This window comes from Dryobates pubescens, chromosome 5 (assembly GCF_014839835.1).
Source record: "Dryobates pubescens isolate bDryPub1 chromosome 5, bDryPub1.pri, whole genome shotgun sequence".
Classification (NCBI taxonomy): domain Eukaryota; kingdom Metazoa; phylum Chordata; class Aves; order Piciformes; family Picidae; genus Dryobates; species Dryobates pubescens.
The window spans coordinates 20,181,867-20,199,614 of record NC_071616.1 but is presented as its reverse complement, the minus strand read 5'-3'; the positions used below and the strand labels follow the sequence as shown (position 1 = coordinate 20,199,614).

Genomic DNA, 17,748 nt, shown 5'->3' with positions numbered 1-17,748 from the left:
GCATTACTATAAGAAATATGGGTAGCAGGGTTCCCTTCATACTGGCAGAAATTGGCTGGCCAGACTATGACCTGATGGCAGGTTGACTGAAAGAGGAGCCTCTTATTCCCAGCTCTAAGGGCTACAAGTTGTAGTTTGTATCAAGGCAGCCCTGCTGCCCACTTATGTCTAGGTCTTGCCTGAAAGAGAGCTGAGATTCATTGTTCTTACATGACTGATATCCTTCCATGTAATGCAGTTAATTTCAGACAACATGAAATCTAGCCACTCTAATTGAATGTGAACAAAGCTCTTAATAGCAGACATTACAGTTTTGTCCAAGTGGTAAAATGCTGCATTCTGTTCAGAACACATAGTGTGCTCTTGTTGCAGGCCAAACTATGCTTTTGATATGTGAGAAAGAGAGAACACAATGGTGAATGGCACAACAAAGTTTATGCCAGAGATCTGTTTTGACTGAAATGGTCTCACTTGCAAGAACAGACTTAAACCACATCCATGACAATCAGCTGAGAGCTTGCTGGCTAACTCTTAGTTCTCATGCAAGAATGAAGCAGATAACATCTGGTCTGAATGTTAACTACAAGGATCCACCTATGTGCTCCCACACTGTGCTTAGTAGTCACTACTTCACAGACATTATTTACCTCAAAGTAAAATTAAAATACAATCATGTAAGCACTATGCAGTAACAAATTCTCCTGGAGAGCACTTGCACAGGTTTCAGCTATCTGATGAAGAGTCGTGATACGATGATGCAGAAAGATACACACTAATTGCTACCTTTACCACAGCCAACTGCCTGCAGAAAGAGTGTTTTACTGAACTTAAACAGACCTGAGGTTCCACAAGCTGACAGAGAGGAGACTTCATCTTTGATGATAGCTCTTGCTGTAAATATTGCCATTTATTACCCATTTGGTCCTTTGGAGCTAAGGTGGGATCAGCCTGCTTGCTCTTTGCATCGGATTCTCCATTGCTGTATTGAGAAAAAAATTTCAGAATGGCAAATACTAAAGCAGAATAAGTGAAATTAGATTTATAAGACTTCTCGTATAAGATTAAGTTCTATTGCTCCTGCCCCAAAACCAGAGTGAAAGCTTTAAAACTTTTTTTGACTTTTCCCCCACCAAACATGCCGGGGACCTGCAGAAATTACAATACAGGAAACAGAGTTCTGTAGCACATCTTGGTTTCATGCATGATTCCAATGCCCACTTTTGAAAGACTCACAGAATCACAGAATTATTGAGGCTGAAATAGACCTCTGAGATCATCAAGTCCAGCCTATGACCTAACACCACCACACTGAGAAAACCATGTCACAAAGTGCCACATCCAACCTTTCCTTAAACACCTCCAGGGATGGCAACTCCACCACCTCCCTGGGCAGTCCATTCCAGTGTCTAATTACCCTTTCTGTGAGGAAGTGCTTCCTAACATACTGTCATCACATCTGCCTGAGTAGCTCTGTGCATTTGTACTGCAAAGGCTGTGAATAGAGATACCCAACTTGCTTCCAGATGGGACTGCTTTAGTTTATAGCAGGTGTCAATCCTGCCTGATATCAAGACTGACTCTAAACCCTGGAGTTGGCCCAATATCACAGAAGCTGTCACATAAACTGAACTCTGTTTCTCTAGACTGTTGATAGCACAGATGTCCCAGCTTCTGCAGTTTTTCTTCTACAGGCACACATCTACACAGAACCAATAGTGCCACTACAAGGTTTCAGCAGGCTTAGGCAGTTTTACACCACTGAATCTGGTAAGTGATGTTATTTTGTACCTTGATTCCAATTTCTGCATCATGCTGTCTTCAAACTGTGGCTGCATTTTTTCCACGCACGACTCAATGAAGTCAAGGAGACTTTTCTGCTCAGCTGCTTTTGCTTTCAGATCCTGCACACGGAGAACAGTTGTGAGCGCTATTAATCTCAAATCATGATTGTGATTTTCCAACCACATTTTACATTAATTCATTTAGCAAAAACAAATAAATACATCTATCAGAATAAAATGCAGTTTCTGTATAAACAAGAGTTGACCAAACAATCCATTTTCTGAAAACACACATTTCTAAGGAATATGGGTTCTGCCTGAGTTAAGTTTTAAAAGCAAAAACCACCAGCCAGGAACAAATCATGCACACTTGGAAATTTTAAGGCCTGTAAGTGCCATGCATATACAGAGAAAAAAAAGGCAACTAAAAATAGCAAGGCTGAGTTCCATTAGTTAAAAAGACCATCAAGTGAAAAGGGAGCAATTTTAGCAGCTCAGGCTGGATCATTGTCTCCAACTCTTTTCTAATACCATGAAAAACAAAAATGCTGATTTTTAGTTAGCAAAGCAGTGGTCTACAGAGCACAGAACATCACAGGATTTTAAAAAAAAATCTGTTAAAAACAACCTTAAAGTCATAGTGAGTTAGCCCATAGGAACACATCCACAAAGCTTTAGCTTCAAATTCATCTTCAAAAGCAATGTCAGTACATAGATTCAGATTTCACACCGCAACAATGCTACAAAGACAGGATATTGGAGAGATGCCATCTGAATCATTATGATATAAGGAATGTGTCAGGTTCCATCCAGCTTTGTAGCATTACTAAACCTCTTGCCCTTTCTCCATCCTGACAAACTCCTCTTATACTGGAGGAGAGGGGTGGATGAACCTTACCCTTGAAAGGCTTGATCTCACAGTGAACACTGCAGCAGGTAATAAATACTGCTGTCCCTCACACCCATAGAGGATGCAGAGCAGTCTGGCTCCTGGATGGTAGGAGAATTACCTGGGGATGCTGGAAACCATTGTGCCACATGAGTGGCTGTTCAGCAAGGGCAAGTTGGGGTGTGCTGGAGCCATTGGAGTGTAGGATCTCAAGGGGTTCTGGGTCAATCCTCTCTCTGTTAGGAATCTGTAAAGAGAGAACCATTGTGGGAAGGCTTCCAGACTTGAGAAGTCTGTTTGGGGAAATGGCAGAAGTGAAGCTGTCTCAGATTTACCACACATAGAATGAGCAGTGTATGAAACAGTTGGTATTCTTGCAAAGGTCTCTGTCTAGTTCCATTTACTGAAAGTTTGGTCCATTCTGACATTTCTTTCCCTCACAGTTACAAGGTTTGCTTTACTTTTCCTGTTAGCAGATTAATCAATACTATGCAGATTATAGGGATGTGCAATTTATGCTTATAAATTTGCTCATGCATGTGGATTTTCATCTGTCTGGGCTCACAGAAGTACCTCAACGGGAGCCTTTAGCAGTGCTGATTCTCTCCTGGGCCATGTAGGTTCCCTTTTAGATTGCACTCCTCCAGCACCAGAGAGATGGTGGCTGCTCTTACATGAACACACCAGGTGGACTTCTCTGGCTCCTTGTACAACAAAGTGGGAATTGGCTCTGAAGCTGCGAGTTAGTCTTACCCACTGGGAAACTCAGCAAGAAGTGTGCAGCTGTGGCACAGGACACATTTTGCACAGACAAATTCATTGCTTAAAGGTCTCTTTGCCATGATACTGTGGCAGACAATTGCCACGGCTCTTCAAAGTAATTTAGAAAATCAAACCAAGCTAAAGAAACCTTTTTATACCTTCCCTGTACTCCTCAAAAAACCTTGATCTCTGTCACTGAGCACTTTCAGCAGAAAAGATGTTCAGAGACTCTCTAAAAATCCACTACTTCTTGCAAACAGTAAATAATTACACAGCTCTCCAAAGCAGAATAATAGTAAGCCTGACATTTCTCCTCTCCTTGCTTCACATGGTGAGCTCCAACTGTTCTACATCTTCACACATTAAAGCACCACGACTCTCAGTCTTGCTCTGCATAGCATTCATATGCTTTACCTGCTCTTCACTGTATTTGTCTTGAAGCATCATCTGCACTTTTTCCAAATTGCACTTCACTTCCTTCAGCTTCAAGGAAAGAGCCTCTGTCTCTTGCTGGTAGTTTGCACTATTTCCACAATCATCCAATAAAGAAAGAACCTTTTGTTCTATCTCTGATAACCTCACCTAGAAGGGATAGCAGTCAATTATTCATTCTTAGAAGCACAACACTCCTTTCCTGATAACATTCTGAAGTTGATGCTTACAGCTTCCCTTGTCTGAAAAGAAATGTATAGGGAAGGAGAGAGCTAGCTGCAAATCCCCTTGATTTTACCCAGCAGAGTATCTTTTTATTCTGAACAAGTAAATCCATTTTATACAGAATTAATCTTAAATCTGTTTCAAACAGCCTCTGAAAGAAGTTTTATTATCTTAGATAAGGAGTAATAAAAAGGAAATCAGAAATTATAGACTCCATTTGGATGCAACCAAGAAGATGACATAGACCAATGAGGGAGAAGGAGGCAGTGCACAGACTGATCACATCACCCTTTGGGACGAATAGTGCTGAATTAGCAAAACACAGTAATGTTACCATATCCCAGCCAGGACCTGTGATCTGTTTCTTAATTCAAGCTGCTGTGAATCAAAGTGCATCTCTGCATTGTTTTAAACTCACATATTTAAGGCAAGTGTGGAGACAGGCACCATGGCTTAACTCAGAAGTAATTAACTGCAATAAATCAGCAGCTTTACATTGCATGTCCATATCTAGAGACTGTTCCTACTTTGTGCTATGTGTACTTTTCTGTGGAGATCTTGGCTGGGTTAGAAAAACTTCCCTCTCCAACAAGTTCACTTCTTCACATTGAGCCAAACTGCTAACAGCCATTGTGAATTCAGCAGCATTTACAGCTGCCTGAAGCATGCTTGTTTTTACTGGCTGGAACTGCTCTGTCGAAGCCTATGCTGAAACAAAGCCTGACCGGGACCCAGACTCAGCTAGCTACTTAGGCATGTTCAGGATCCTAATTCCCACAGAGTTCAGCACCTGAGCACTTGGCTGAAACACAGACTAAACCCAGAGGCACTTCTTGGCATGGACTCAGTTCCTATTAAAAATCCCCACCCACTAACAGCAACGAAAGAGTTGGAAATGTCCTCCAGTAATTAATTTAAAATGGAGACACATTTTGGTATTGGCTCCTTCATGGTGAGTGAAGTTGGTTACTTCAGGTACTTGAAGCCAACTGGTACACCAGACTGGCACTGCAGGGAACTTCAAAGCAGCATGGCTGCACATTTTCTCTTCATCTGCATGCCAGAAAAAATTGTTGCATGCCAGGACTCCCACTCACTCCAGTCCCTCATGCCAGTCTTGTTTGCTTCCACCCGTTTTCACCATCAGGTACCACCTACTCCTTTCCTTCCACTACCATTCAGGGTAAGAGCCTGCCCTGGCAGTACTGCAGTAGGTCCAACTTTTGCCACTTCTCACAGAGGGCAGGGGAAAAGCTCTTGCCTTCCTGTGCTGGCAGGATTTTTGCAAAAAGTGCAAAAGATTTTACCAGCTTGGAAGATATCTTATACCAATCTTTCAAATCTCTGAAATAGAAAATGTCAAAAGAAAAAAATTACTTCTTTTTTCCTAGCTGATTTCTCATGATTGAGACCAATGATTTAAACTAAACCAAGCTTTAGATGAACTGAAGAATTCTACATAACCCCCCTGGATGTATAAAGATCTCAACTCTGAAAATAGGTATTTTTACTAAGCCCTTGGAATGCTGTACTGAAACTGAAGCCAAGCAGTTACCTGTTTTCTGCACAGTGTAAGGAAGCAGACTGAGGGGGGGAGAAGAGCAGCTGTAAAGCAGAGCTTTTCTGCAGACACACTCCAGTGGAGAGTGACTGGTTTGGCTGGCGGAAGCAAACTGACCGCTGTCTTACCTGGCAATCAGCAAGCTCCAGTTCTGCCATCTGTTGCATTTTGGGGGTCTGGGGGTCTGACCTCAGGGAGACCTTAGTTTTGTTTAGCCATTGCTCCAGCTCAGCAACCTGGGCCTGGCAGACCTGGAGGATCGTTTCTGGCTCAGGTCTGCCGCCATCCACCACTTCCTGCGAATCTCCCGCTTTCCCTCGAGAGCCCAGCGTGGCGTTAGGGGCAGGAGGCGGCTTCTCCCTCTGAAGCAAAGCACATGAAACAAACGTGGTTATCTGTCTGGGTTTCTTTTTTTTTTTTTTTCCCCTTTCTTTCTGTATTTCCCCTCCCCTTACCAGTGGGAAATGTTTAGCTTTCACACTCACAGAAGCACCCAAACCACTCTGCCACCGCACTCCCAGATTGAAAAAGAATTAAAAATTAAAAATAAGAAGGGAAAAAAAAAAAAAAGAATGAGAAACTGAGCAGGCAGACGCTCCAGGATCTGGTGTAACAGGTTTCCAGGCAGGGATTTGCATTTGCCCAGCTACACCTGAGTGTACAGGAAGTGGGATGACTCACCATTAACCAGCTCTTCCCTGAGGAGAGATGTTTTCCTGTAGGAGTTATATGTAAAATCAATGCAGTTGAAAGCTGCAAAGCAAGCTGTTGGGCAATGCTTACAAGCTACTTGTGTGTACTTGGTTCCAACAGTCAAATATGCTTTATTAGGGCTCTAGATCATACAGAAGAAAAAAATATGTTGTGTTTTAAAGTATGTCTTGTGCAATTCTTTATTCTTATTTGGCCTCCTTTAAGATGCAATATTGCACACTTCTGTACTAAGTACAAGTCTAAAGGACTTGGAGATAGCAGCAGCTGCTTGGAAGGTAGTACAGGTCTGTATGTACCTCTGCACATGCAAAGACTTGTACTTAGCAAGTCAAGCACACCACTACAAGAACACAACTACCCGTACAACTCCACAGCTCTAGAGCATACATTCAGGCAACTGATAGACGGTCAGTGATAGTGCACAATCTCCATGTCAAAATTCAATTTGGCAGAAAATCAAAGAGCAGAAATGCGCTGTTTCAGCTATCAATATCTTACTTTAATCACTGCTGTCTCTGTTTGCTTCTGAGCATGGGCCAGTGCCATTAAACACAGAAAGTAAATGTGAGTATAGAGATCCAAAACAGTCCAAATATGTCTATTGAGATGTATGTGACTGAAGAAGCATGAGTTTACTTCAGCCTCCACTTGAAATTTCCAGCTCTAGTTTTAAGCCTGCTTGGTTTATTCATTCAAGTATCAAAACAATACACATATATGGTATTGTGTATGAAACCCTTTTGCCACCCACTTATGTGCACAAAAGCATTTAGTTTACACTTATGGCATGCTCTGCCCCCTCTCAGCTGAACATTGTTACTTCAGTAAACTTTATTCCCTTGCTCTATAGAAACTTATATAGAGAGACAAATTAGTTAGATAAAATAAACCAGTGTCATGTGTGCAGGTGTTCAAGCACATGCCTTGTGTTCATGTACCAAGCAGAGACTGTGGAGGTGTCACAAAGTAGATGATCAGCTGGCCAACAGAATAGTTTGAGTTAGAAGGTACCTTTAATGGTCATCTAGTCCAACCCCTCTGCAGTCAGCAGGAACTTCTTCAGAGCTCTATCCAAACTGACCTTGAATGTTTCCAGGGATGGAGGATCTACCAACCTCTCTGGGCAACCCCTTTCAGTGTTATAGCAGCCTCATTGTAAAAAATTTCTTCCTCACATCTAGACTGAATCTACCCTCTTTGAGTTTAGTGCTATAACTCCCTGTACTGTCCATACACTCCCTGATAAAGAGCCCTTTCCCATCTTTCCTGTGAGTCTAAGCACTGGAAGACTGCTGTAAGGTCTCCTCAGCACCTCCTCTTTTCCAGGCTGAACAACCACAACTATCTCAGCCTTTCCTCACAGGAACCTGTTCCAGCCTTCTGATCATTTTTGTGACTCTCCTTTTGGACTTGACCCAACAGTTCCATGTGTTTCCTGTGCTGAGGGCTCCAGAGCTGCACTTGGTACTGAAGTGGAGTAATGGGGTAGAATGTTCTCCCTCAACCTGTTGGCCATAATTCCTTTGATGCCACCCAAGATACAGTTAGCTTTCTTAGAGGAGCACCCCTTAAGGTGAGGTATTTCCTCAGTTTTTCCTTGTTGGCTCCTACTGCCTCAGAAGCCCCTGGCTCATCTCCATAAGACTTCAAGAGTGCTCCAGCATACCACACAGCACTTCAGGACAACAGGCTAAGAGCCCTTGCTAGCACCTGTCCGTCTAACCTTGACGTGTCATTCCACACCTGATATTATCCTCCCTCCTCCTTCAAGTCTGGTTTAAAACTGTTGATATGTTTCTTTCAGTGCTGCTGCCTGAAACTGGAAGCAGAGAGGAAAAAGTAACCTGCACCCCAGATTTCCTCACCAACCGTTCCAAGGCTCTGAAATCTCTTTTGATTGCTTTTGGACTATGGGTTGCAGCTTCCATGGAAGAGCAATACTGGGTAACAGTTCAAGGGCCATATCATGTTTTGAAGTTTCCTAGTGGTGTCCCTAGGGAGGCAGCAGATTACCCTAAGAGGAGGGTCTGCACAGCATATTGGACCCTCTGTTCCCCTTGGAAGGGACTTGTCTACTATATCCCATCTCTGCTTCCTTGTCCAGTAATTCAAATGCTTTTCTGACTCCTAAATTGTGTTTTATGCTGCTAGAACTGAATCTAGAAGATGGAAGTTTGCATGGGAGTGACAACAAGTGAGGAAGATTTTGCAAGTGAAAAAGCTGTCTGGTATGGTTTATATAAAGAAGAACTTCTCCAGGAAGGAGCAGAGAAGGACCCTGGCTCACAGTCCAAGAGCACTCTCTCCACAAACCAGAGTTTCTGTGTCTGGCTCAAGAAACTACTCCACTGAACTTTTGTACTCCTGAAGCTGTGGCTGCCCCTAAAGGCGGGATGCTGACAAAACAGTGGGGGCACAAAGAGGTGCCAGGAGGGTGTATGTTGTCTTCTAAGGGTCCTGAGAAACCCAAAACATTCAGCTGGAGCATAAGTCTCTTGAATACAGGTGTCTAAACTCCCATTATACTCAATGGAGATTTACTCAGTGCAGCCAGGGGTTCAGCTAAGCCTAATGCAGACAGGTAGTGTGAGCTCAGATGAACTGCTCAGTGTGCTTGGCTACTGCCATGTCTGGAGCACCTGGGGCTGCCAAGGGAGCTTAGACATGTCCTGCTCGTGCAGAGACCAACAGCATCACAGCAGAGAGAAAAAAACAACACAGAGAGCCTTTATCTTACATAATGCACTCACAGCAGGCTACATCTTCTAACACAAGTACAGAATATATTGTGCTGCTGGCAGAGTTTTAATAGTTTGCTATATTTTTTTAACTGTAAGTTAAAGGTTAAGCATGATGGAAGAAGTTGGGGGGAATGGAAGACAAAGCGATATGTGCTGCCCCAGGCAATGTCAGATTCTGTCTTCTTCCATGCTGCCCTTCCTGGCTTGTACAAAGCAGTAACATGAGTGTCAATCTTGTTAATTTCTCCTTTAACTGCCACTTAAAAATCCCATAGTTGATGTATGTTTACATCACTTGAACCCTAATGTTTATGCCTGTATGAATGCCAGTATCTTACCTTCTGAAAATACTCCATTTTGTTCCCTTGTACATTGCATTTTCAAGGAGCAAATCCAAATGTATTTGTTATCACTCAAAGCAACAAGGTGAAGAGGCCCACAAAAGGTTGTAGGTATTCCACTGTATCATAAACACTGCAACAAACTCCAGCAGCATAACGAAACACTGGGCTCACTATGTAGGTTATACAATGAACTCAGAAGGTCTCCTTGTTCAGCCTACTTCAGCCCCTGAAACTCACCATAACCTGACTGCCATCACTTGTGCAAGGGCCATCAGTGGCCTGCGAAGTTTGCACAGATGTTTCCTCACCATATTTACTGTGTGATTCCATTATCTCGTCAACATCCTGTAGAGAAAGAGAGGTAACAGCAGAAGTATTTGTATCTTTATTAGTGCAGATGTGTGGTAGTGCAGGTGTGGTGCTTAGGGATATGTATGGTTTAGTAGCAGACTTGGTAGTGTTAGGTTTATGGTTTGACATGATCTTAAAGGTCTTTTCCAATCTAAATGGTTCTCTGGTTATTACTTTGTTATGTGAGAGATGTGCCAAAGGGCAGCAGCTAAGCCCTGGCCCAAAAGTACTCACAGACAGAAGTCCTATGCCTGTGTCATTGATATACAGAAACAAACAATGCGGCTATCACAACATTATAAAGACACCTTGAAGAACAGCCCAGTGCCCCCAAAACTGCAGCTGATTAGGTGTCTTAGATGCTGATCTTCTAATGTACAAAAAGAACCTATTCCAAAAAAACAATCCTCAACAAAATGTGCATTTTACAGCCTTTGTAGAAATCAGCAAAACAAACTGCTGCTAGCAAAAGTGCATTTGTATCTTTGGAAGTTTTGACAGGCTAGAAGAAATTAATATAGAATCACAGAATCATTGAGGTTGAAAAAGGCATATAAAGTCATTGAGTGCAATCTAGATGTTCAACAGAAGAGATTTTAAGTGTCAGGATTTCGTGTGGTATGGAAGATGAAAGGTCTGAATAAGGCCATCATGTCCTGCATTTCTCAAGTTCTCTTTCCTTGCAGACTTCAGCAATACCTAGACTTTGTGCAGATCTTTTCTACAAAGATGAGCTCCCATCTCCACAGAGATAAACCTGAGCATGTTACCTGGATGATGCCATCTGACAAAGTACCAGAAGACCAAGAAGTTGCACTGTCTTCTTTATGCCTTTCATCACCTCTTTCTGAAGGCCAAAGGCTTGCAGCTTTCTCTGTGGCGGTACTTCCCTTTGAAGGCAGTAATAGCTCAGTATTAGCTTTCAAGCAGTAAACTCAGACATTCTTTCAGGTAATTTAAATTACAGTAAATCTTTAGTAACAATTTGCTGTATTTCTGTCTTATTTATCTATCTTTACAGTGTTTCCTAGCTTCTACCTCTTCCCTTGCTCTATAGCTCTGCCGCAAGATGAATGACAGATGGATGACACTGATAGTTTTTTCTAGAGACCTCTGAGTATCCTCCTTTCTTTCACATTATTACCAAAACAAATGAACAAAACAATCAAAAAACCCAAACCAAGAAGCATTCTTTCTCCTGTCCCTCAAAAGTCCTGTATGAAAATGTGCAGAATCAGAAACCTTGAAAACTGAAGCTCTTGGATCCAAGTAGTCAGACACCACCTCTGTCCTAGCTGTCTAGCCATGAAGGCCAAGGCCAGACAGAAAAATGGAGAGTCTTCAAAACTTGGTTGATGCCACAGTCCCTCCCTGGAGATGCAGATGACAGTAACTGGTTGCTACCAGCCTAGCAGTCTCTGAACTGCTGCATGAGTAGGTAGCTAAGCCATAAACTCACCAGCACTTCTGCACATTCCTGATTTGATTCAGATACATCTCAGTTAGTATCTAGGGATATATATACTTTTTTTTTTTTTTTTCATTTTTCCAAAAGCTATTAAATTTATCATGAAAATTTACTCAGTTCATCCAGGCATTCACAATCCACAGATTCAGAGCAACCTTTTGAGCAATGTCTCCCAGTTTCTCTCATTCTCCTAGAAATCTCTCTTATCTTAATGTCACTCTCCAGAGTTTGATTACGCTGTTCTTTATTTAAGCTCAAACATAATTTTGGTTCTCTCTTAAATTTTGGCACTTCAGAGGCTGTCTAATTCTGTGTGAAGCCACACCTCCACACATAAACATTGGTATTTAGGCCCACCTTTTGTCACCAAGACATCCCTAAAGGGGTATTACTGTGTAAGCAATCCCACCAAACAGCATGATCACACATCACAGAACAAGGTGCTGTGTAACATTGGTAGGCTGGCTTGAGTGCAATTCCTTAGTATTCTGGAGCAGTAACAGATATTTCAGCTTGTTCTGAAGTATTTTGGATTTACACATTTTTCATAGTTTGTCCTGTACCAAACATCTGTATCTGACATATACAGCTGTTTATACAAGATATACACTGAACTCACCCTGCTCTGCAAAGAACTGTCTTCTGATTCTTCATCTAAGGAAGGCAGAAGTGAAATCACTCCTCTTTTTTTCAACTACAAAAATATATGTAGAGAGACAGGTCAATTATTCATGACAAGAACAGTAACAGTCTCTTCTGTTCTGCCTGTAAATCAAAAGAAAGTTACCTCTTGGGTAACTTTTGGAGAAGCACCAAAGATCTGCCGCCCTACACTGAAGTAATTGAAAGGTGCAGGTACTGAGCACCTCTGAAAACTGGGGCTTTTTTTCTATGCTGTGATGTTTGGGATAAATTTCATTTTGCTCCATGAAAACAATTTACCAAAGATCCTGGAACAAATGATTAATCAACAAATCTACACATCAAGCATTTTGATGCTGAGTACTTGATGTAAACTTCATGCTGAATGTGCTCACACTATAAAATAGCCAGAGGCACATCTCTCTCCCACGTTCTCCTAGACATACATCATATCTGGTCCTTCTGGGACCATCTGGAAGCACAAAGGGGAGGAGAAATAGCATTGATTCACAGCTGTGGGGGTGCCCCACTCTCACATGCCACTCCTCCCAGAGGAAGAATTATTATTTACCTTCCCTCTTTGGCTCCCAGGCAAGTCCTCATAATGTGATGTTCCACTTACCTGCTGACCAGAAACTTCAGTCCCAATCAAGTCACTTTGTGCTAATACAGAGGCTGTGAGTTCATCTCCTGGTTCAGGCACTTCATGCTGTAAGTGTTGGTGAAGCTCAGACATTGAGTTCCTCATTCCAGCAAGGATATCTTCCTTTCTTTGGCATAGCTTTATGATTTCTTCTTTTAGAGCTTCCATTTCTCCCTAAGGACCAACAACATCTGTAAGCATCCATTTTTCTTAGCCAAACAGCACCATAACAAATGATACCAGTGGTGCATCTTACTGGGACTGGGGCTATTTCCACTTTTTCCTTTTTCAGAACATTGGGACAGTTCCCCATTGCCTCTGCAGGAGATGCCCAAATACATGCAAAAGAGCAGCAAGAGATTCAGCTCAGGACAGCACTTGCTGCCTGTAAGGCAGTTGTTAGTCTGGAAGGAAATGTGAAAGGCTGCATAACTAACTCTAACGAGGTCCTGCATAGCCATGGGAGTATGAGTCTCCTTCAGGACATGAGGAATGCAGCTGGGTTACATTACTGCATGTGTCAGAGCAGGTAATGTTATTTCCAACTGCCTTTTCTGGAAATCTGACACAAAACATTTGGGATAGCCTAGATGAGGGCAAAAACAGTAATAAGGGTAGCTCAAAGCTGTGTCTTCTTTGCTGAAGCTGGTCTGAAAGAAGAAAACATAAACCACTTGTTATGTTTTAGTGACAAAACAGCCCCGTGTCTTTGAATGAGATATTGGAGCAATGGTCCCCAAAGTACAATGGAAATATTTAATGCTCTGTGGGGATTAAACAAAAACCCAAGTAACCCTGCACTAACAAAGAGGTGGAAAGCGGTGTGAAAAGAAAATAGAATCTGTCCTGATCTTTTCCCTGGTCATGACTTTTGCTCTAGCTTTCTGCTAGGGCTTTTCCTTAATACCTAGTTTCCATGTGAGCAAAGAAAGCACAACAAATAACAGAGAAGGACAAGGCAAAGAATAAAGTACCCCAATCCTTTCATTACTGAAAGTGCTAAAGGTCTTTGAAGCACTGTTGCTTGCTCAGAAAGATAAGGTAATGGCTAAATATCCCATTGCACACTGGGCTCAGCCCATCACAGCAAACTTTGATGCTAGGCTTGAAATAATTCCACACCATGCTCTATCACACTGCAAATAATGCTATGCAAGTAATAACCCATGAAAGATGACTGCAGTAAGACTGCTGATTTTGCCTCAGCTATAGCTTCTTCTGCTAACAAAGCTAGTGCAGCTGCATGATGGAGAAGGTGTAGGCAGGAATGCCAACCAACTTTCAAAGGACATGGGAACTCTGCACAGACAAGGATTTTTTCCTCCCCCTTTTGTACACTAATAAACACAAGGTTAAAATCTTCCAAAGGTAGAGGAAAATAAAAATCACTGGAATTAAGAAACAGCCATGCATGATAATTTGACAAGCTTTTAGAAATGTCTGCTAAAACCACTATTTCTATTTGTTTCATTGCTGAGACTTCAGGGCATACATTTACCAACTACTGCTTGGCAAACTTAACTCAGTAAAAACCTCCTCAAACCCCAAATCTTTATTAGTATCATTTCTTCATCTGAAGCCCTTCAATAGGATTGGCAATTCCATTGCCCACCTCTACTCAAGAAATGCTACAATTGTGAAAGAAGATTTTCTTCCACAACAAGCTATTAAACAGAAAATCCAATACCCAATGTCAAAAACAAGTTAGGATCAGGAAATGAGTCATGCTTAGTACTAGTATCAAGCCTTCAACTTCCAAACACCTGAGAGGAGAGCAGCTATGTACTTAGGAGCCTACTGAGTGATTACAGTTATTAAGCAAGTACAGTGTGTGCATTAACTTCATTATGACTGACTGAAAAGGTGAGCATTTCAGAGGCATTTTAGAAATAGTTATTACACTCAATTAGTAATTTCCTTGACTTCTGCAGTGCTGTTCTTAAAAACCATCTTATTTTTGCATTAAATAATCCATTCATCCATTACAGAAAACAGCTGACTGCAGGGAGAAAAGCAACAGTTGTTTATCAGTGGATGAAAACAGTGTGGCAGTGATGACAAGGAATAGAGTCTAAAGAATCTATTCCTGACCAGAATCACCAGAAATACCATTGCACAGTCAGTGATCAGAAATGGATTTAATTCTCTCCTCATGCACCATCCCAAGCCACTACCCCAGCAACATTAGCTGTGCGCTGTCATTAAAACAGCACTCTAAATTTTCCTTAGAAGTTGATACAGATGCTAATGACACATCAAAATCAATGACGAGTATCTTTTGAAAGAGATACCCACCTTGCAAACTAATATTAATATCTCTTGGTCTATGTCAACTTATGTATATGTAGTCACACTACAGCATTCAGTTGCCTGCCTGACTGTGGTGAGAAGGGGAAGCACACTCCTGTTTCTTAGCGCTCTGTATTGTCATGATTAGTTCTAGTCTGGACAAGTAACAGACATAAGAGAGAAAACAGCAACACCCACCTCTGCACAATGAGTCTCCTGATCCAGAGGTTGATCTTCATGGGATACTTCACCCAAGTGGTTCTTTAAGAATTGCTTCAATTTTTCAATTTCTTGTTCACATTCTTCTGTTTTCTTTACAGCCTCCTGTGAAATAGTAATCCTCATGAATGATTTTTAATTAAGTAGCACAGAAACAAGTAATCCTCAAAAATAATTTTAATTAATTCAGAAACAAGGTAGTAAGTAATGCAACAAACTTGTACTGAAGAGTGCTGAAAGTCATTTTCGCCTGTAGTTACATGTAAAAGAAACTGTTTACTCTGCTAACTTTGCCCAACTCTGTCCCCACCAAGTTTATTCATCACTTGCTGAAGACAGACTGCTCTATCTGTAAGTCAAACTTTGATGGGGTAGTCTGCCTAGCAGCACATCTTCACTTACTCCAGAGTAGAGATATGAATTTGGCTATAAACATGGAGCATATTCAATCACATTCACTACAATTTAGAACAGGTTGGGGGGGTAAAAAATAAAGGAGAAATTACAGGGTTCCATATCAAGTTAGAAAGCCTACCTGGTTTTTATTGGTGCTTATGTCTTTATTGCCAGCTAGTTCTGCACTGAACAGAAATGAACTGTGCTATACACCAGGCAAACACTGCAGCTCAGAGGATAAGCCAACCACAGTATCTGCCAATTTGAATACTTCCTGTAAAAATGGTATGCATTTCCATTTTCTATGAGCTTCCTCTTCTTGCGTGGCTTTTAGGAACACACATTATTTGTCAGAAAAGGCCAGGGGAATACTAGAGAGAGTCCAATGGGGGACTACAAGGATGATTAAGGGACTGAAACATCTGTCTTATAAGGAAAGGCGAAGGGATCTGGGAGAAGACTGAGAGGGGATCTTATTAATATTTGACAAATATCTGAAAGGTGGGTGTCAAGAAGGGGCCAGTCTCTTTTCAGCTGTGTCCTGTGATAGGATGAGGGGTAATGGGTACAAAATGGAACACAGGAACTTCCACCTCAACATAAGGAAAAACTTCCTTACCTCTACCATTCTATGAAATTAACTTTTATTCATTTGACTGTGAGAGCAAAAAATCTCATTAACCCCCATGCTTTACTGTTTGTGCAGAAATCTGTGATCTCCCCACATACATCATAAATGTTTGTCAGCCACAGCCTGTCCCAGTGTTTCATGTCATTAAGAAAGTATTACATCTACAAAGCAGGATATTTTGCAAAAACATTTGGTGGCTCTGTGTCTTCTGACCTGTGGGCTGAGAACCACAGAATAAATAAGGACTGTTCCTCAAGTGTCTGCAAAAGGTAATGAAGAAAATATATCCTACTGTCAACAGGCTTAAACTTACTCTGCTGCAGCAGCACCTGAACAACCTGACAGGTTGTCAAATCCCTCTACAAAGCATGCACAGACTCTGCCTTTCAGAGCAGAGTCTCTCCTGCTATGAACAGTGCTATTACTTTAGTCAGTTGTTCACAGTAGCACTCCCTCTCAAGAAGAAAGAAACTAACAACTATTTTCCCCACTTAAATACAAGCCACATTGGAGAGGAATATTAATTGTGGCCTGTAATCTTAATACCATAGCTAAAGAATCAGGAGTGGAAAAAAGGAGTAAACCTGCTGGGTTTTAATGAGAAACTAGAAGTCCTTCTAAAAGAGTGTTTCACCCTTACCTTGACTTTCACATGAATAGGACTGTTTAGTAATGCATAAAATGTGTGGTACCTTAAATTTCCTTGATTAACTAAAGAATAGGAATAATTTGTATACAGACTCCCATCCATTCTGTCACAGGCCATTATTTGAATATAGCCCCTTGCCTAAAGATAAATCATCTGTTCCCTGTGATCTACCGAGGGGCAAAAAGTCTTATTCCATAATTTTCCTAATATAACATACATTATGCAGTATATGTAGCATAATTTCATCTGAGAAGTGTTGTTTCTTTTGAGTTATTTCTTGCTTAACATTTCCTGTCTACTTTTCATATTGTGGTAAGACCTACCCATGGAAAAAGCCCACTTGCCCATACTGCATGTGCAGGCAGGCACTGTATTTCTTATGGAAGAGCTTACCAAAACTGAGCACAGTATATCATCAAATATGCAAACACTGCCACCCTCTTGCCCAAAAACCCAGGAGAAGCAACTGTGGCTTCTAGGTCCTCTTCCTGATGACGTTACTCATTTAGGTAGCAACAGGTGTGGTACTTCACAGGCCATAATAAAGGACAGAGGGTAACATGCAACATAGATTAAGTCACCCAAAATCCTGCCCCAAAATGTTTATACCACCCAAAATGTTTATATTACGGGGTTTGTTTCTGTTATATTTATTCAGGTGTTACATTCCAACTTTATTATGCAAAAGTTACTACTGCAATATCCTCCCACACCATAGACATGAAGATATGGGCAGACACATCCAAACACAAGAGTTTCAAAACTAATCCTTGGGAAAAAAAGTAACTGTGTATATATTCGTACAGGAAGTTTGCCTTGCGTTTAGTTTCTTCTCTGTCAGGGTTCTTAGTGATTTTCTAACGCAGCACTCAAAATGCCATCCTTGAACAGCTTTGTTATGCCTTAGCTGGTGTTAGACTTGTACTGTAGTACTCCCACTTTCAATCCATTCAAGAGGATTGAAAAATCTTTTTTTTTTTGCACATTTTGATATGCTAGCTGCCAAGAATG

The 17,748-nt window shown here is 41.4% G+C and overlaps 1 protein-coding gene across 1 annotated transcript in view; it reads right to left on the bottom strand.

Moving 5' to 3' along the window:
• SYNE2 (spectrin repeat containing nuclear envelope protein 2) overlaps positions 1-17,748 on the bottom strand; it is a 188,276-nt gene that overhangs the window by 72,313 nt on the left and 98,215 nt on the right. The window contains exons 64-73 of the mRNA XM_054161733.1: positions 15,041-15,166; positions 12,533-12,727; positions 11,888-11,962; positions 10,571-10,690; positions 9,687-9,794; positions 5,779-6,012; positions 3,847-4,014; positions 2,792-2,917; positions 1,789-1,901; positions 838-979 (exon numbers count right to left, since the gene is read on the bottom strand). Of these exons, the coding sequence (XP_054017708.1) occupies positions 838-979; positions 1,789-1,901; positions 2,792-2,917; positions 3,847-4,014; positions 5,779-6,012; positions 9,687-9,794; positions 10,571-10,690; positions 11,888-11,962; positions 12,533-12,727; positions 15,041-15,166 (1,407 nt within the window). The remainder of the gene's footprint in view (positions 1-837; positions 980-1,788; positions 1,902-2,791; positions 2,918-3,846; positions 4,015-5,778; positions 6,013-9,686; positions 9,795-10,570; positions 10,691-11,887; positions 11,963-12,532; positions 12,728-15,040; positions 15,167-17,748) is intronic.